Consider the following 15,301-nt stretch of genomic DNA (forward strand, 5'->3'; position numbering starts at 1 on the left):
CAATGAGGACAAACACCTCGCTATGGCCATCCCCACACCTCCACTACTCGCCTTTAAACAGCCACCCAACCTCAAACAGACCATCGTTCGCAGCAAACTACCTAGCTTTCAAGAGAACAGCGTCCACGACGCCACACAACCCTGCCACGGTAACCTCTGCAAGACATGCCAGATCATCGACACAGATACCACCATCACACGAGATGACACCACCCACCAGGTGCATGGTTCATACTCCTGTGACTCGGCCAACGTTGTCTACCTCATACGTTGCAGGAAAGGATGCCCCAGAGCATGGTACATTGGCGAGACCATGCAGACGCTGCGACAACGGATGAACGGACACCGCGCAACAATCGCCAAACAGGAGGGTTCCCTCCCAGTCGGGGAACACTTCAGCAGTCATGGACATTCATCCACCGACCTTCGGGTAAGCGTACTCCAAGGCGGCCTTCGAGACACACGACAACGCAAAATCGTCGAGCAGAAATTGATAGCCAAGTTCCGCACCCATGAGGACGGCCTCAACCGGGATCTTGGGTTCATGTCACGCTACACGTTACCCCACCAGCGAACAAATGTTATCTGTTTTTAATATAATGGGTCATTTGCTGGCTCTCTCTGCCTTCCGGATGTTTCTGCCTCTCTCTGTTTTTTTTTCTCTGTTTTTTTTCCCTGTTTGTTTTTTTGTTGAATGTGTATTCGGGGGTTCTGCAGGTGACACCTCTCTGTCTGAACACGGTGATTGCCTTGGCAACGGGCAGTTGCAGGGGCAGTCTGTAAACACCATGTATTGTTCAATATGTATAAATGCGTAGGCTTCAAGGAGCTCTTGAAACATTTGCCTGAGGAAGGAGAAAATCTCCGAAAGCTTGTGAATTTAAAATAAAATTGCTGGACTATAACTTGGTGTTGTAAAATTGTTCCTAAATTTAACTATAACTAATTTGAATCAGTGTCCCCTTGTCCTGTTGTCATGGTTTAGTTTTAAGTAGTGTTCTGGACCTAACTTTTCTATACTGTTTATCTTATATATACACATCTCCAAGATAATCTCTCAACTGCCTCTTTTTCCAAGGCTGAAAAGCCCAAGATTCCACAACCCTTTCTTAGAACTGCAGGTGGCAGTCTTTTATCTATTCTCTGTTCAGTCCTGTGGGACTTGAATGCCTCCCTTGTTTCTCAGTGACAAGAACTGGAAACACTCTTTCTTCATAAGTGCAGTACATTTGCCCATTTAAATTTCACCTGCACTGATTTGCAACTCAGACATTTTGTCCAAGTCATTTTGTTGCTTCCAAGCTGCCTCCTCAAATTCAACTGTCCCTCATCTGCAAAGACAAGTTTGTATTGAGTTTCTAAATCTAAATTAGAAACAATAGGAGTCCCAACATTTACCTCTGGAGCATCCCACTCAGCTCTTGTTCCATCCTGACCAGTTGCGGACACCCTCAATTATATCGAGATCGGTCAATATGGCTTTGGAGGACCGTCTCCATTTTGCTCCCAGGAACCTCTGTCACCAGTCTTCAACTTCCAGGTTCGGCCTGTAAGTCTGTGCAGTTTTCGGCTCACCCTTTGGACTAAGTGTGTTGGCATTCCCCAGTTCCCAGCTCAGTCCCACTCCTGCAAAGTCAGCCAAATCTCAGCTTCAACCTCCACTACCATAAATCCTGAACTAACTCCTCTAACAAGAGCCCACTTCTTCCTATCCAATCAACTGCTTATCCATTCCTAAATTTTATCCTGAATCCCCACCACCTCACACTTAAAAAGTAGTCTTTTAAGCAAAATTTGTCAAATGAATTAGATAGAATGTACAGCACAGAAACAGGTCCATGCTCCACACAAGCCTCCTCCCTCCTTCATCTAACCCTATCAACATATCCTTCTATTCCGTTCTCTGTCGTGTGTTTATCTAGCTTCCCCTTAAATGCATCTATGCTCGTCGCCTCAACTGCTCCTTGTGGTAGCGAGTCTCACATTCTAACCATTCTCTGGGTAAAGAAGTTCCTTCTGAATTCCCTATTGGATTTATTAGTGACTATCTTATCTTTATGGCCCCTAGTTCTGGTCTCCCCCGCAAGTGGAAATGTCTTCTCTACGTCTACCCTATCAAATCCTTTCATAATATTAAAGATCTCTATCAGGTCACCTCTCAGTCCTCTCTTTTCTAGAGACAAGAGCCCCAGCCTGTTCAATCTTTCCTGATAGATATAACCTCTCAGTTCTGGTATCATCCTAGTAAATCTTTTTTGCACCTTCCCCAGTCCCTCTATATCCTTTTTATAATAGAGACCAGAACTGCTCACTGTACTCCAAGTGTGGTCTAACCAAAGTTCCATACAAGTTTAACATAACTTCTCTGCTTTTCAATTCTATCCGTCTAGAAATGAACCCCAGTGCTTGGTTTGCTTTTTGTATGACCTTAATAACCTGCGTCGCTATTTTTAGTGATGTGTTTCTGTAACCCCAAATCCCTATGCTCCTCTAGCCCATTTAGACTCTTATTATCCAAGCAGTATGTGGCCTCTTATTCTTCCGACCAACATGTAGTTCTTCACACTTATGTACATTGAAATTCATTTGCCAATGACATGCATATCCTGCAAATTTATTAATGCCTGCCTGTATTTTGTCACAAAGACTGCTATAAATGCTTTATAGAAGTTACGGTACACCAGAATTGTAGGGCTTTCCACGGTCCACTGGTGGTGGTAACCTTCTTAACCATTTTCAGGAAGTATCAGACAGGATCTTCTCTTTCTGAATCCATCATGAAAAATCACTGCACTTCAAAAGTAATTCATTCTGTGGAGCATTTTGGGTGTGATAAGATCCTATATAAATCTAAGTATTATTATTATAGTTGTACCAGGGACATAAGAACATAAGAACATAAGAAATTGGAGCAGGAGTAGGCCAATCGGCCCCTCGAGCCTGCTCCGCCATTCAATAAGATCATGGCTGATCTGATCCCAACCACAAATCTAAAGAACACAAGAAGTCGGAGCAGGACCCGGCCACATAGCCCCTGGGCCCTCTCCGCCACCCACAGGGCATTGACCGATCCGAACTCAGCTTCATGTCCAATTTCCTGCCCGCTCCCCATAACCCCTAATTCCCTTTACTTCTAGGAAACTGTCTATTTCTGTTTTAAATTTATCTAATGATGTAGCTTCCACAGCTTCCTGGGGCAGCAAATTCCACAGACCGACCACCCTCTGAGTGAAGAAGTTTCTCCTCATCTCAGTTTTGAAAGAGCAGCCCCTTATTCTAAGATTATGCCCCCTAGTTCTAGTTTCACCCATCTTTGGGAACATCCTTACTGCATCCACCCGATCAAGACCCTTCACAATCTTATATGTTTCAATAAGATCGCCTCTCATTCTTCTGAACTCCAATGAGTAGAGTCCCAATCTACTCAACCTCTCCTCATATGTCCGCCCCCTCATCCCCGGGATTAACCGAGTGAACCTTCTTTGTACTGCCTCGAGAGCAAGTATGTCTTTTCTTAAGTATGGAGACCAAAACTGTATGCAGTATTCCAGGTGCGGTCTCACCAATACCTTATATAACTGCAGCAATACCTCCTTGTTTTTATATTCTATCCCCCTAGCAATAAAAGCCAACATTCCGTTGGCTTTCTTGATCACCTGCTGCACCTGCATACCAACTTTTTGATTTTCTTGCACTCGGACCCCCAGATCCCTTTGTACTGCAGTACTTTCCAGTCTCTCGCCATTAAGAAAATAACTTGCTCTCTGATTTTTCCTGCCAAAGTGCATAACCTCACATTTTCCAATATTATATTGCATCTGCCAAATCTCCGCCCACTCACCCAGCCTGTCTATATCCCCTTGCAGGTTTTTTATGTCCTCCTCACTCTCTACTTTCCCTCCCATCTTTGTATCATCTGCAAATTTTGATATGTTGCACTCGGTCCCCTCCTCCAAATCGTTAATATAGATTGTAAAGAGTTGGGGACCCAGCACCGACCCCTGTGGAACACCACTGGTTACTGGTTGCCAGTCCGAAAATGAACCATTTATCCCAACTCTCTGCTTCCTGTTCGATAACCAATCCTCCACCCATGCCAGAATATTACCCCCAATCCCGTGATTTTTTATCTTAAGTAATAATCTTTTATGTGGCACCTTGTCGAATGCCTTCTGGAAGTCTAAATACACTACGTCCACTGGTTCCCCTTTATCCACCCTATACGTTATATCCTCGAAGAACTCAAGCAAATTTGTCAGACATGACTTCCCCTTCACAAAGCCATGCTGACTTTGTCCTATTAAATTATGCTTATCCAAATGTTCCGTTACTGTCTCCTTAATAATAGACTCCAAAATTTTACCCACCACAGATGTTAAGCTAACTGGCCTATAATTTCCAGCCTTCTGCCTACTACCCTTTTTAAATAACGGTGTTACATTAGCAGTTTTCCAAGAAATGAAAGACTCTTTTTTGTACTGGCATAATTTTTCCTGGAAGATCGATTTGATACCTGCAACACTGTAACCTGGTTGAATTTCTGGAGACAGTTGCTAGGTTGGTGGATTTAAGTAGTCCAGTTTACACTGTGTATCTTGATTTTCAAAAACCCTTTAAGGTGTCATTCAAAAGGCCACTAAATAAGGTTCAGTCCTGTGGGCAGATTGAATAAGGATCTGGTTACATTCTCAGACAGAAAGTCAATATTAATGGTCGCGGTTTCGAGTGAGGACTAGTCACTACTGGAATCCTGCAGGGATTGGTGTTAGGGCCATTACACTTCACCATTATCATCAATGATATGGATGAAGGCGTCGGGGGACTGTCCACAAGTTCACGGATGTAAGGCCTGTAGATGTGAAAGAGAGATTGCAGGCAGATCTTGATGCGATGGAGGAATGGGTCCATATCTGGCAGATGTCTTAATGTAGTGTTATGCACTCGGGTAAGGCCAATGCCAACCATGTAGGGTTGCATGCTTAAGGCTGCTGAGTGGGAGAAGGACCTTGATGTTAAAATGCATGAATCATTGAAGGTCATAACCAGTGACACAAGGCTTTTGAAAAACCAAATAGAGCGTTAGGATGCATTGCCAAGATGATTAAATACAAAACAAGAGATACTGTTGTGTCTCTGTACAAGGCCTTGGTCAGGCCGCATTTAATATACTGTATCCAGTTTTGGTCCGCTCACGTGGTGGGCGATGAAGGCCCTGGAAAAGTTTCAGAGTAGGACGAATAGATTGATAACTATCTTAAAGGCCATCATTACCACAATAGGCAAAGAAAGCTGAGACTTTTTACTTTAGAAAAATGTAGACTGAGATTTGATTAAGGTCTTTAAATTAATCAAAGGATTAGACTAGGTCCATGTGGATGGGCTATTTGAGCTAGACAGGTTAAGTGAGAAAGGGGATACAAGTAGAAGTTACATAAGCATAGAACTAGGTTAGATGTTAGGAGGTTTTTTTCTCTCCCAGAGTCACCGACCTCAGAAATATGGTGCCGACATGTGAAGTGACTGCATGCATTCAAAAGGAGCTGGACCAGTTCCTGAGTGTGGCCAACATAACTGCATACAGAAGGTAAGTGGATACTTGAGTTGTTTTCCTAAATTAGTCAAAGGATTTTTGCCTGCCCCAGGAGATGGCGTGGCCGGGAGTGTCGTGGCAGATGGGGCTGATAGCACGTACAAGACACACCACAAAAATACAGGCAGGTTTGATGGACTAGTGTGCCTTTTCCCTCCTCCGTTTATATGTTTGTAGCCATCAGTACAGAACAGGAATTTTTTTTTTAAACAAGCACTCAGACAGTCAAGTATGTGGGGCAAGGCCTGTAATCTGTTAATCTTAGCCAAATGGCAATTCTCACCTAAATAGATTTTCAGCTCCTGCTCGCATTCGCATCTCCTTGTTAATCTGTTGGTTAATCCGGGCTCGGCGGTTTTGCAGCTTGCTCCGCTGTGTCTGTGCAAAGGGATCACAGCCCTGTAAGCAAACAAATAAAGTGTATATTTAAAAAGGTGCAAACATTCATAGAATCCTACAGCACAGAATGAGCCCATTCGGCCCACCATGTCTACGCTGCCTCTTTGCTGGAGCAATCCAAAACTAATTCCACTGTTCCACACTCTCCAAATAGCCTTGTATCTTCTGCTGCTTCAAATACTTATCCAATTTTCCCTTAAAGGATACAATGGTCTCTTCTTCAACAACTCCTTGACAAAGCATTCCGTGCGCCAATAACTCTTTGCATAACAAATGTTTTCCTAACCTCTCTCCCTATGAAAAAAAAATCACACTGCATTTTAATTGTAAATTTAATAATTTATTAACAAATAAAAATTAATACATTTTTTAAAAGAATCCTATGGATAAGTTATGTGAATCCTCAAAAGTAATTGTTATATTTAATAGATGAAAAGAACCAACAGATCTATAAAAATTATCAGTGAAATTTTACAATAATTCTACTGGCAAGTAGGCAGCCTATTGCACAGAAACAGGCCATTTGGCCCAACTGCTCCATGCTGATGCTTATGCTCCACACGAGGCTCCTCCCATCATTCTTCATCTAATCCCAGCATAGCTTTCTTTTCCTTTCTCCCTCTTGTATTTATCTATCTTCTCCTTAAATGCATCCATGCCTCAACTATTCCTTGTGGTAGCGAGTTCCACGTTCTAACCACTCTCAGGTAAAGAAGTTTCTCCTGAATTCCCTAATAGATTTATTAGTGACTATCTTATATTTATGGCCCCTAGTTTTGGTCTCCCCCACAAGTGGAAACATCTTCCATACGTCTACCCTATCAAAGCCTTTCATAATCTTAAAAACCTCTATTAGGCCTAGAATTGCTAAATTCTGGTACCAGTTCTAGTCAGTAGAAACCAGCAACTGTGCTGACTTTGAGACACACTGCTTCCTACTCTAATTTATTCTTTCCTAGATTCACAAGGTTGTGCGATTCCTTATTTCCATTTCTTCATTTTTCCGTAGGATCAACAAGCTTTTAAAACCAAACTTCTTCTACAATGTGGTTATGTCGTATCTTGGAAAGTAGGGAATGGAGGTATCAATATCATGAGCATATTTGTTCTGGAGAAATCTCCACATTACATATAAATGCAGGCATCTGGGTAATTTTTTTTCAAACTTAGAACAGGATTGAGTGGAGGATTGTCATTGGGATGGATATGGGCAATTGAGACTTACTCTTCCCGCCCCATAGTCAGTCACAAAACAACGTCCCTTCAGCATATCACAGCAGTGCAGATCATGCCTTTTTGGATAGCTGTGGTGCAAGCTAGGCTTTGGATGTACATGGGTTAAACTTTCCCTGTGCACACTGCACAATTTCCCCTTTATTTAAGAACATAAGTAATAGGAGCAGGAGTAGGTCATCCGGCACCTCAAGCCTGCTTCGCCATCCAACAAGATCATGGCTGATCTTCTACCTCAACGCCATTTTCTTGCACCATCCCCATATCCCTTGATGCCTTTAATATCTAGAAATCTATCGATCTTTGTTTTGAATGCACTCAATGACTGAGCCTCCACAGCCCTCTGGGGTAGAGAATTCCAAAGATTCACCAACCTGAGTGAAGAAATTTCTCCTCATCTCAGTCCTAAATGGCCTACCCTTTATTCTGAGACTGTGACCCCTGGTGCTAAACTCCCCAGCCAGGGGAAACATCCTCCCTGCATCTACCCTGTCGAGCCCTGTAAGAATTCTGTATGTTTCAATTAGATCACCTCTCATTCTTCTAAATTCTAGAGAATACAGGCCTAGTTTACTCAATCTCTCCTCATATGACAATCCTGCCATCCCAGGAATCAGTCTGGAGAACCTTTGTTGCACTCCCTCTATGACAAGTATATCCTTTCTTAGGAAAAGAGACCAAAATTGTACACAATACTCCAAGTGCGGTCTCACCAAGGCCATATATAATTGCAGTAAGACATCTTTATTCCTGCACTCAAATCTTCTTGTAATAAAGACCAACATACCATTTGCCTTCCTAATTGCTTGCTGCACTTGCATGTTAGCTTTCAGTAACTCATATACAAGGACACCCAGGTCCCTTTGAACATCAACATTTCCCAATTTCTCACCATTTAAAAAATACTCTGTATTTCAATTTTTCCTACCAAAATGGATAACATTTTTCTACATTATATTCCATTTGCCATGTTCTTGCCCATTCACTGTGTCTGTCCATATCCCCATGAATCCTCCTCACAACTCACATTCCCACCTAGTTTTGTGTCATCAGCAAATTTGGAAATATTACATTTGGTCCCCTCATCCAAATCATTGATATATATTGTGAATAGCTAAGGCCCAAGCACCGATCCCCACGGTACCCAACTAGTCACAGCCTGCCAACCTGAAAAAGACTTGTTTATTCCTTCTCTCTGTTTTCTGTCTGTTAACCAATTCTCAATCCATGCCAATATATTACTCCCAATTCCATGTGCTCTAACTTTGTTCTCCAGTGTGGGATGTTATCGAAAGCCTTCTGAAAATCCAAATACACCACATCCACTGGTTCCCCCTTATCTATTCTACTAGTTACATCCTCAAAGAACTCCAATAGGTTTGTCAAACATGATTTCCCTTTCATAAATCCATGTTGACTCTGCCAAATCCAATTATTATTTTCTAAGTGCCCTGTTATCACATCCTTTGTAATAGATTCTAGCATTTTCCCTACTACTGTTGTCAGATGTAAGGACTTGCACAACACCAGGTTATAGTCCAACAGTTTTATTTTAAATCACAAGCTTTCGGAGCTTACCTCCTTCGTCAGTTGAGTGAACCTGACGAAGGAGGTAAGCTCCGAAAGCTTGTGATTTAAAATAAAACTGTTGCACAACACCAGGTTATAGTCTAAGTCCTTACATTTGTCCACCCCAGTCCATCACCTGCATCTCCACATCACTGATGTCAGGCTAAAAGGTCTGTAGTTCCCTGTTTTCTCTCTCCCTCCTTTCTTAAATAGTGGGCTTACATTTGCTACCCTCCAATCTGCAGGAACCATTCCAGAATCTATGGAATTTTGGAATGCATCCACTATCTCTATAGCCACCTCTTTCAAAACCCTGGGATGTAGATCATCAGGTCCTTGGGATTTATCGACTTTCAATCCCATTAATTTCTCTAGTACTATTTTTTTTTAACTAATACTAATTTCTTTCAGTTCCTCATTCTCGCCAGACTCTTGGTTCTCTAATTTCTGGGAGCTTTTTTGTGTCTTCTTCTGTGAAGACAGATACAAAGTATTTGTTTAATATCTCTGTTATTTCCTTATTTCTCTCCATAATTCTTGTCATTTGCCTGTATTGTCTTCTGTATGCATCCATCTTTCTTAAAAAAAGCATATGCCACATTCTGTATATTGTACTCTCCCTGTATTGTATATGGTTATATTTTGTATATTGTACACTCCCTGTATTGTTTACAGTTATATTCTGTATGTTCTACTCTCCCTGTGTTGTTTATGGTTATATTCTGTATGTTGTACTCTCCCTGTATTGTTTACTGTTATATTCTGTATGTTGTACTCTCCCTGTATTGTTTATGGTTATATTCTACATTCTGTATATTGTACACTCCCTGTATTGTTTATGGTTATATTCTGAATATTGTACTCTCTCTGTATTGTTTATGGTTATATTCTACATTCTGTATATTGTACTCTCCCTGTATTGTTTATGGTTATATTCTACATTCTGTATATTGTACACTCCCTGTATTGTTTATGGTTATATTCTACAGTCTGTATATTGTACCCTCCCTGTATTGTTTATGGTTATATTCTGTATATTGTACTCTCCCTGTATTGTTTATGGTTATTTTCTATATTCTGTATATTGTACTCTCCCTGTATTGTTTATGGTTATTTTCTATATTCTGTATATTGTACTCTCCCTGTATTGTTTATGGTTATTTTCTATATTCTGTATATTGTACTCTCCCTGTATTGTTTATGGTTATTTTCTATATTCTGTATATTGTACTCTCCCTGTATTGTTTATGGTTATTTTCTATATTCTGTATATTGTACTCTCCCTGTATTGTTTATGGTTATTTTCTATATTCTGTATATTGTACTCTCCCTGTATTGTTTATGGTTATTTTCTATATTCTGTATATTGTACTCTCCCTGTATTGTTTATGGTTATTTTCTATATTCTGTATATTGTACTCTCCCTGTATTGTTTATGGTTATTTTCTATATTCTGTATATTGTACTCTCCCTGTATTGTTTATGGTTATTTTCTATATTCTGTATATTGTACTCTCCCTGTATTGTTTATGGTTATTTTCTATATTCTGTATATTGTACTCTCCCTGTATTGTTTATGGTTATTTTCTATATTCTGTATATTGTACTCTCCCTGTATTGTTTATGGTTATTTTCTATATTCTGTATATTATACTATCCCTGTATTGTTTATGGTTATTTTCTATATTCTGTATATTATACTATCCCTGTATTGTTTATGGTTATTTTCTATATTCTGTATATTGTACTCTCCCTGTATTGTTTATGGTTATTTTCTATATTCTGTATATTATACTATCCCTGTATTGTTTATGGTTATATTATATATTCAGTGTGTTACACTCTCATGTTTATCACACGGGTCTATATTCTAAATTCCACACGCGCTCTGCGCCGCCCCGCTGACAGGTGTCCGTCTCCCTGGAAACGCTGCCCGCCGCCCTGTGCCCGCACTCACTCACTCACTCGCCCAGCCTTACCTTGCGAACGCTGCCATTCCCCCGCAGCTCGGTCTCCGCTCCGCTCTCCGTCATACCACTTCGGCCTCCCCCCAACTGAAATAAAAACCCGACGAACCGGTCCGGCGGGAGAATAAACCCCCCGACCCCGGTAAACACTTCCCCTTCCCCCTTCCCCCCGGCTTTAATCGCAGCTCCTATCGGCCCTCACAGTGCAGAGTGGTTCCAGACTCGAGACGGACAATCCTATCCCCCGGATGTCTCGTCCCCCTCCCCTCACTAACCGTATTGACGGACAGCGTCCAAAGCCAATCCAACGTGCGGTTACCCTTAGCAACACGCCAAATAGGAAGCTGACAACCAATCGGATGGAATGGTGGGCGGTAATTGAGGCGCTGTCAGGTTAGTTTTGGAGGCGGATCGTCACAGCGAGACTCCGCCCACTGAGCCGAGGAGTGACATCATTGAGTTCGAGAATTAAAGGGGCATTGTCGCCTGGACAATTAACAGCAACAACAAACTGGCATTTATATAGCGCCTTTAACGTAGTAAAACGTCCCTTCGCAGGAACGATTCTCAATCAAAATTTGACACCGAGCCACATAAGGACATATTAGGATAGAAATCTTGGTCAAAGAGGTAGGTTTTAAAGAGCGTCTTAAAGGAGGATAGAGAGATGGAGAGGCGGAGAGGTTTAAGGAGCGAATTCCAGACCTCAGGGCCTAAGCAGCTGAAGGCACTGCCACCAATGGTGCAGCGATTAAAATCAGGGATTCGCACGAAGCAAGAATTGGAGGAGCGCAGAGATCTCAGACGGCTGCAGGGCTGGAGGAAGTTACAGATATAGGGAGGGGGGAGGCCATGGAGGGATTTGAAAACAAGGATGAGAATTTTAAAATCAAGGCGTTCCAGGACCGGGAGCCAATGTAGGTCAGCGAGCACAGGGGGGATTGGTGAATGGGACTTGGTGCGAGTTAGGATACGGACAGCAGAGTTTTGGATGAGCTCAAAGTTTATGAAGGGTGGAAGATGGGAGGGCAGTCAGGAGAGCATTGGCATAGTCAAGTCTAGAAGTAACAAAGTCAGCAGCAGATTAGCTGAGGCAGCGGTGGAGATGCGTGATGTTACGAAGGTGGAAGTAGGCGGTCTTGGTGAACATCTTCCAAAATTCTATAGACTCTGGAACAGTTCCTACAGATTGGAGGGTGGCAAATGTAACTCCACTATTTAAAAAAGGAGGGAGAGAGAAAACAGGGAATTACTGACCAGTTAGCCTAACATCAGTAGTGGGGAAAATGCTGGAGTCTATTGTAAAGGATGTGATAACAGGATACTTAGAAAACATCAATGAGATTAGACAAAGTCAACATGGATTTATGAAAGGTAAATCATGTTTGACAAACCTGTTGGAGTTTTTTGAGGATGTAACAGGTAGAAGAGATAAGGAAGAACCAGTGGATGTGGTTTCTTTGGATTTTCAGAAGGCCTTTGATAAAGTCCCACGTAAGAGGTTACTGTGCAAAATTAAAGCACATGGGATTGGTGGGAATATACTGGCATGGATTGAAAATTGGTTAACAGAAAGGACACAGAGAGTAGGAATAAATGGGTCTTTTTCGGGGTGGCAAGCAGTGACTAGTTGGGTACCGCAGGGATCAATGCTTGGGCCCCAGCTATTCACAATTTATATCAATGATTTGGATGAGGGAACCAAATGTAATATTTCCAAGTTTGCTGACGACACAAAACTAGGTGGGATCGTGAGTTGTGAGGAGGATGCAAAGAGGCTTCAAGGCGATTTAGTCGAGTTGAGTGAGTGGGCAAATTCATGGCAGATGGAGTATAATGTGGATAAATTCAGAAGGAAAAACAGAAAGGCAGAGTATTATTTAAATGGTGATAGATTGGGGAATGTACGAAGGGACCTGGGTGTCTTTGTACACCAGTCACTGAAAGCAAACATGCAGGTGCAGCAAGCAGTTAGGAAGGCAAATGGTATGTTGGCCTTCATTGCAAGAGGATTTGACTACAGGAGCAAGGGTGTCTTACTGCAATTATACAGGGCCTTGGTGAGACCACACCTGGAGTATTGTGTGCAGTTTTGGTCTCCTTACCTAAGAAAGGATATACTTGCCATAGAGAGAGTGCAACAAAGGTTCACCAGACTGATTCCTGGGATGGCAGGACTGTCATTTGAGGAGAGATTGGGTCAACTCGGGCTGTATTCACTAGAGTTTAGAAGAATGAGAGGAGGTCTCAATGAAACATATAAAATTCTGACAGGGCTAGACAGACTGGATGCAGGGAGGATGTTTCCCCTGGCTGGGGGGTCTAGAACAAGGGCTCACAGTCTCAGGAGGCGGGGTAGGACATTTAGGACGGAGATTGGGGGGGGGGGCTCCAGAGGTAACGGTGTGGGAGCAGGAAGAGAAGCCATTGCAGGTGATTCTCTGGCTTCGACTGGATAGGTAAGAATGAAACCATATGAGCGCAGTTCCACCCAGTTGGACTACGGAGGAGAGGCGTTGGAGGAGGATGGTGTGATCAACCGTGTCAAAGGCTGAAGACAGGTCAAGAAGGATGAGGAGGGATAGGTGATCATGGTCACGGTCACTTAGGATGTCATTTGTGACTTTGACAAGGGCCATTTCAGTGCTATGGCACAGGCAAACACCTGATTGGAGGGATTCAAACAAAGTTGTGGGAAAGAGGGACACGGATTTGGGAGGCGACAACACGTTCAAGGACTTTGGAGAGGAAAGAAAGGTTGGAGACGGGGCAGTAGTTTGCAAGGACAGAGGGGTCAAGTGTGTTTTTTTTGAGGAGGGGTAATGACAGCAGATTGGAAGGGAAGGGGGACAGTACCTGAGGAGAGGTTTGGAATGGCTTTATTTTTAAACTATACATTATATATGAGCATGAAATGATGCCGTCAAGCAGCAGGACGCCTTCTACATAACAGTCTAGTGGTTATTGTACTGCACTAACAGCCCAGAGGGCATGAGTTCAATGGTAAGTTGTGAAATAGAATTGAATAAATCCGGTAATTTGTTAGTTGGTGGACAAATACAGAGCAGGAGACTCTGCCACCACCTCTACTCAGTATGGGCCCAGATTTAACGATGATGAGGAAGTTCTGTACAGACCAGCCGTGCAGAAATAGAGTACGTTAGGCTGAGAGCTCAGCCTGCTTGAATTGACCAATGCTGCCAGCAGTGTCCGGTTACAGGGACTGTCTCGGGGTCCCGTGCAATTGCATGGGTTGCATGGTCCTAATGCTGCAGTTCAAGAAGGCAAACCGCCACTATTTCAGGTCAACTAGGGATGGGAAATAAATATGGCCTTGTCAGCATTGTCCATTCCTGTGAACAAATTGCACTCTTGCCTCAAGGTCAGAAGGTTCCTGCCTAGCACAGGCATCCGAACACTCTAGTGGAGCACTGAATCTGTGCAGAGGTGTTATCTTTTAATGGAGATATTTAACCAAGGTTCTATCTGCTTGTTTCAGTGAATCAGTTGGAAATTAAAGATCCAATGTGACTTTTTATGTAAGTGTTTGCCTTTATAACAACAGTGACTACACTTCAAAAATAATTCATTGGCTGTGAAGAGCTTTGAGGTATCAAGTGGACATGAAAGGTGCTATATAACAACAACAACAATTTGAATTTATATAGAGCCTTTAATGTAGTAAAACATCCGAAGGTGCCTCACAGAAGCGATTATCAAAAAATTTGACACCGAGTCACATAATGAAATATTAGGACAGGTGACCAAAAGCTTGATCAAAGAGGTAGGTTTTAAGGAGCATCTTAAAGGAGGATAAAGAAGCAGAGAGGCTTAGGGAGGGAATTCCAGAGCTTAGCACCTAATCATTGAAGGCCAATGATGGAGCTAAGAAAATCAGGAATGTGCAAAAGGCCAGAATTGGAGGAGTGCAGAGATCTTGGAGGGTTGCAGGGCTGGAGGAGGTTACAGAGATAGGGAGGGGCATGGCCATGGAGGAATTTGAAATCAAGGATGAGAATTTTAAAATCGGGGCCTTGCTGGACTGGGAGCCAATGTAAGTCACCAAGCCCAGTGGTGATGGGTGAACAGAACTCAGTGCGAGTTAGGATACAGGCAGCAGAGTTTTGGATGAGCTCGAGATTACGGAGGGTGCAAGGTGGAAGGCCGTCCAGGTGAGTATTGGAATAGTTGAGTCTTGAGGTAACATAGGCATGAATGAGGGTTTCAGCAGCAGATGAGCTGAGCCAGCAGATGGGCAATGTTACGGATGTGGAAGTAGGTGGTCTTGGTGTTGTAAGATTCCTTACATTTGTCTCTGAGACATGCTCACTCTCGGACAAGAATACCAGGTTATAGTCCAACAGTTTTATTTGAAAATCACAAGCTTTCGGAGGCTTTCTCCTGCCTCACCTGACGAAGGAGAAAGCCTCTGAAAGCTTGTGATTTTCAAATAAAACTGTTGGACTATAACCTGGTGTTGTACGATTCCTTACATTTGTCCACTCCAGTCCATCACCAGCATCTCCACATCATCGGACAAGAA

The 15,301-nt window shown here is 42.6% G+C and overlaps 1 protein-coding gene across 2 annotated transcripts in view; it reads right to left on the reverse strand.

Annotated features, from left to right (window-relative positions):
* The window catches only part of rhpn1 (rhophilin, Rho GTPase binding protein 1), a 129,323-nt gene extending 118,461 nt beyond the window's left edge, over positions 1-10,862 (reverse strand). For both annotated transcript variants that reach the window (XM_067978756.1, XM_067978755.1), the window contains exons 1-2: positions 10,771-10,862; positions 5,874-5,989 (exon numbers count right to left, since the gene is read on the reverse strand). In XM_067978756.1, the coding sequence (XP_067834857.1) occupies positions 5,874-5,989; positions 10,771-10,824 (170 nt within the window). In that variant the 5' untranslated portion in view covers positions 10,825-10,862. The remainder of the gene's footprint in view (positions 1-5,873; positions 5,990-10,770) is intronic.
* Between the last annotated feature and the right edge of the window lie 4,439 nt (positions 10,863-15,301).

This window comes from Heptranchias perlo, chromosome 3 (genome assembly GCF_035084215.1).
Source record: "Heptranchias perlo isolate sHepPer1 chromosome 3, sHepPer1.hap1, whole genome shotgun sequence".
NCBI lineage: Eukaryota > Metazoa > Chordata > Chondrichthyes > Hexanchiformes > Hexanchidae > Heptranchias > Heptranchias perlo.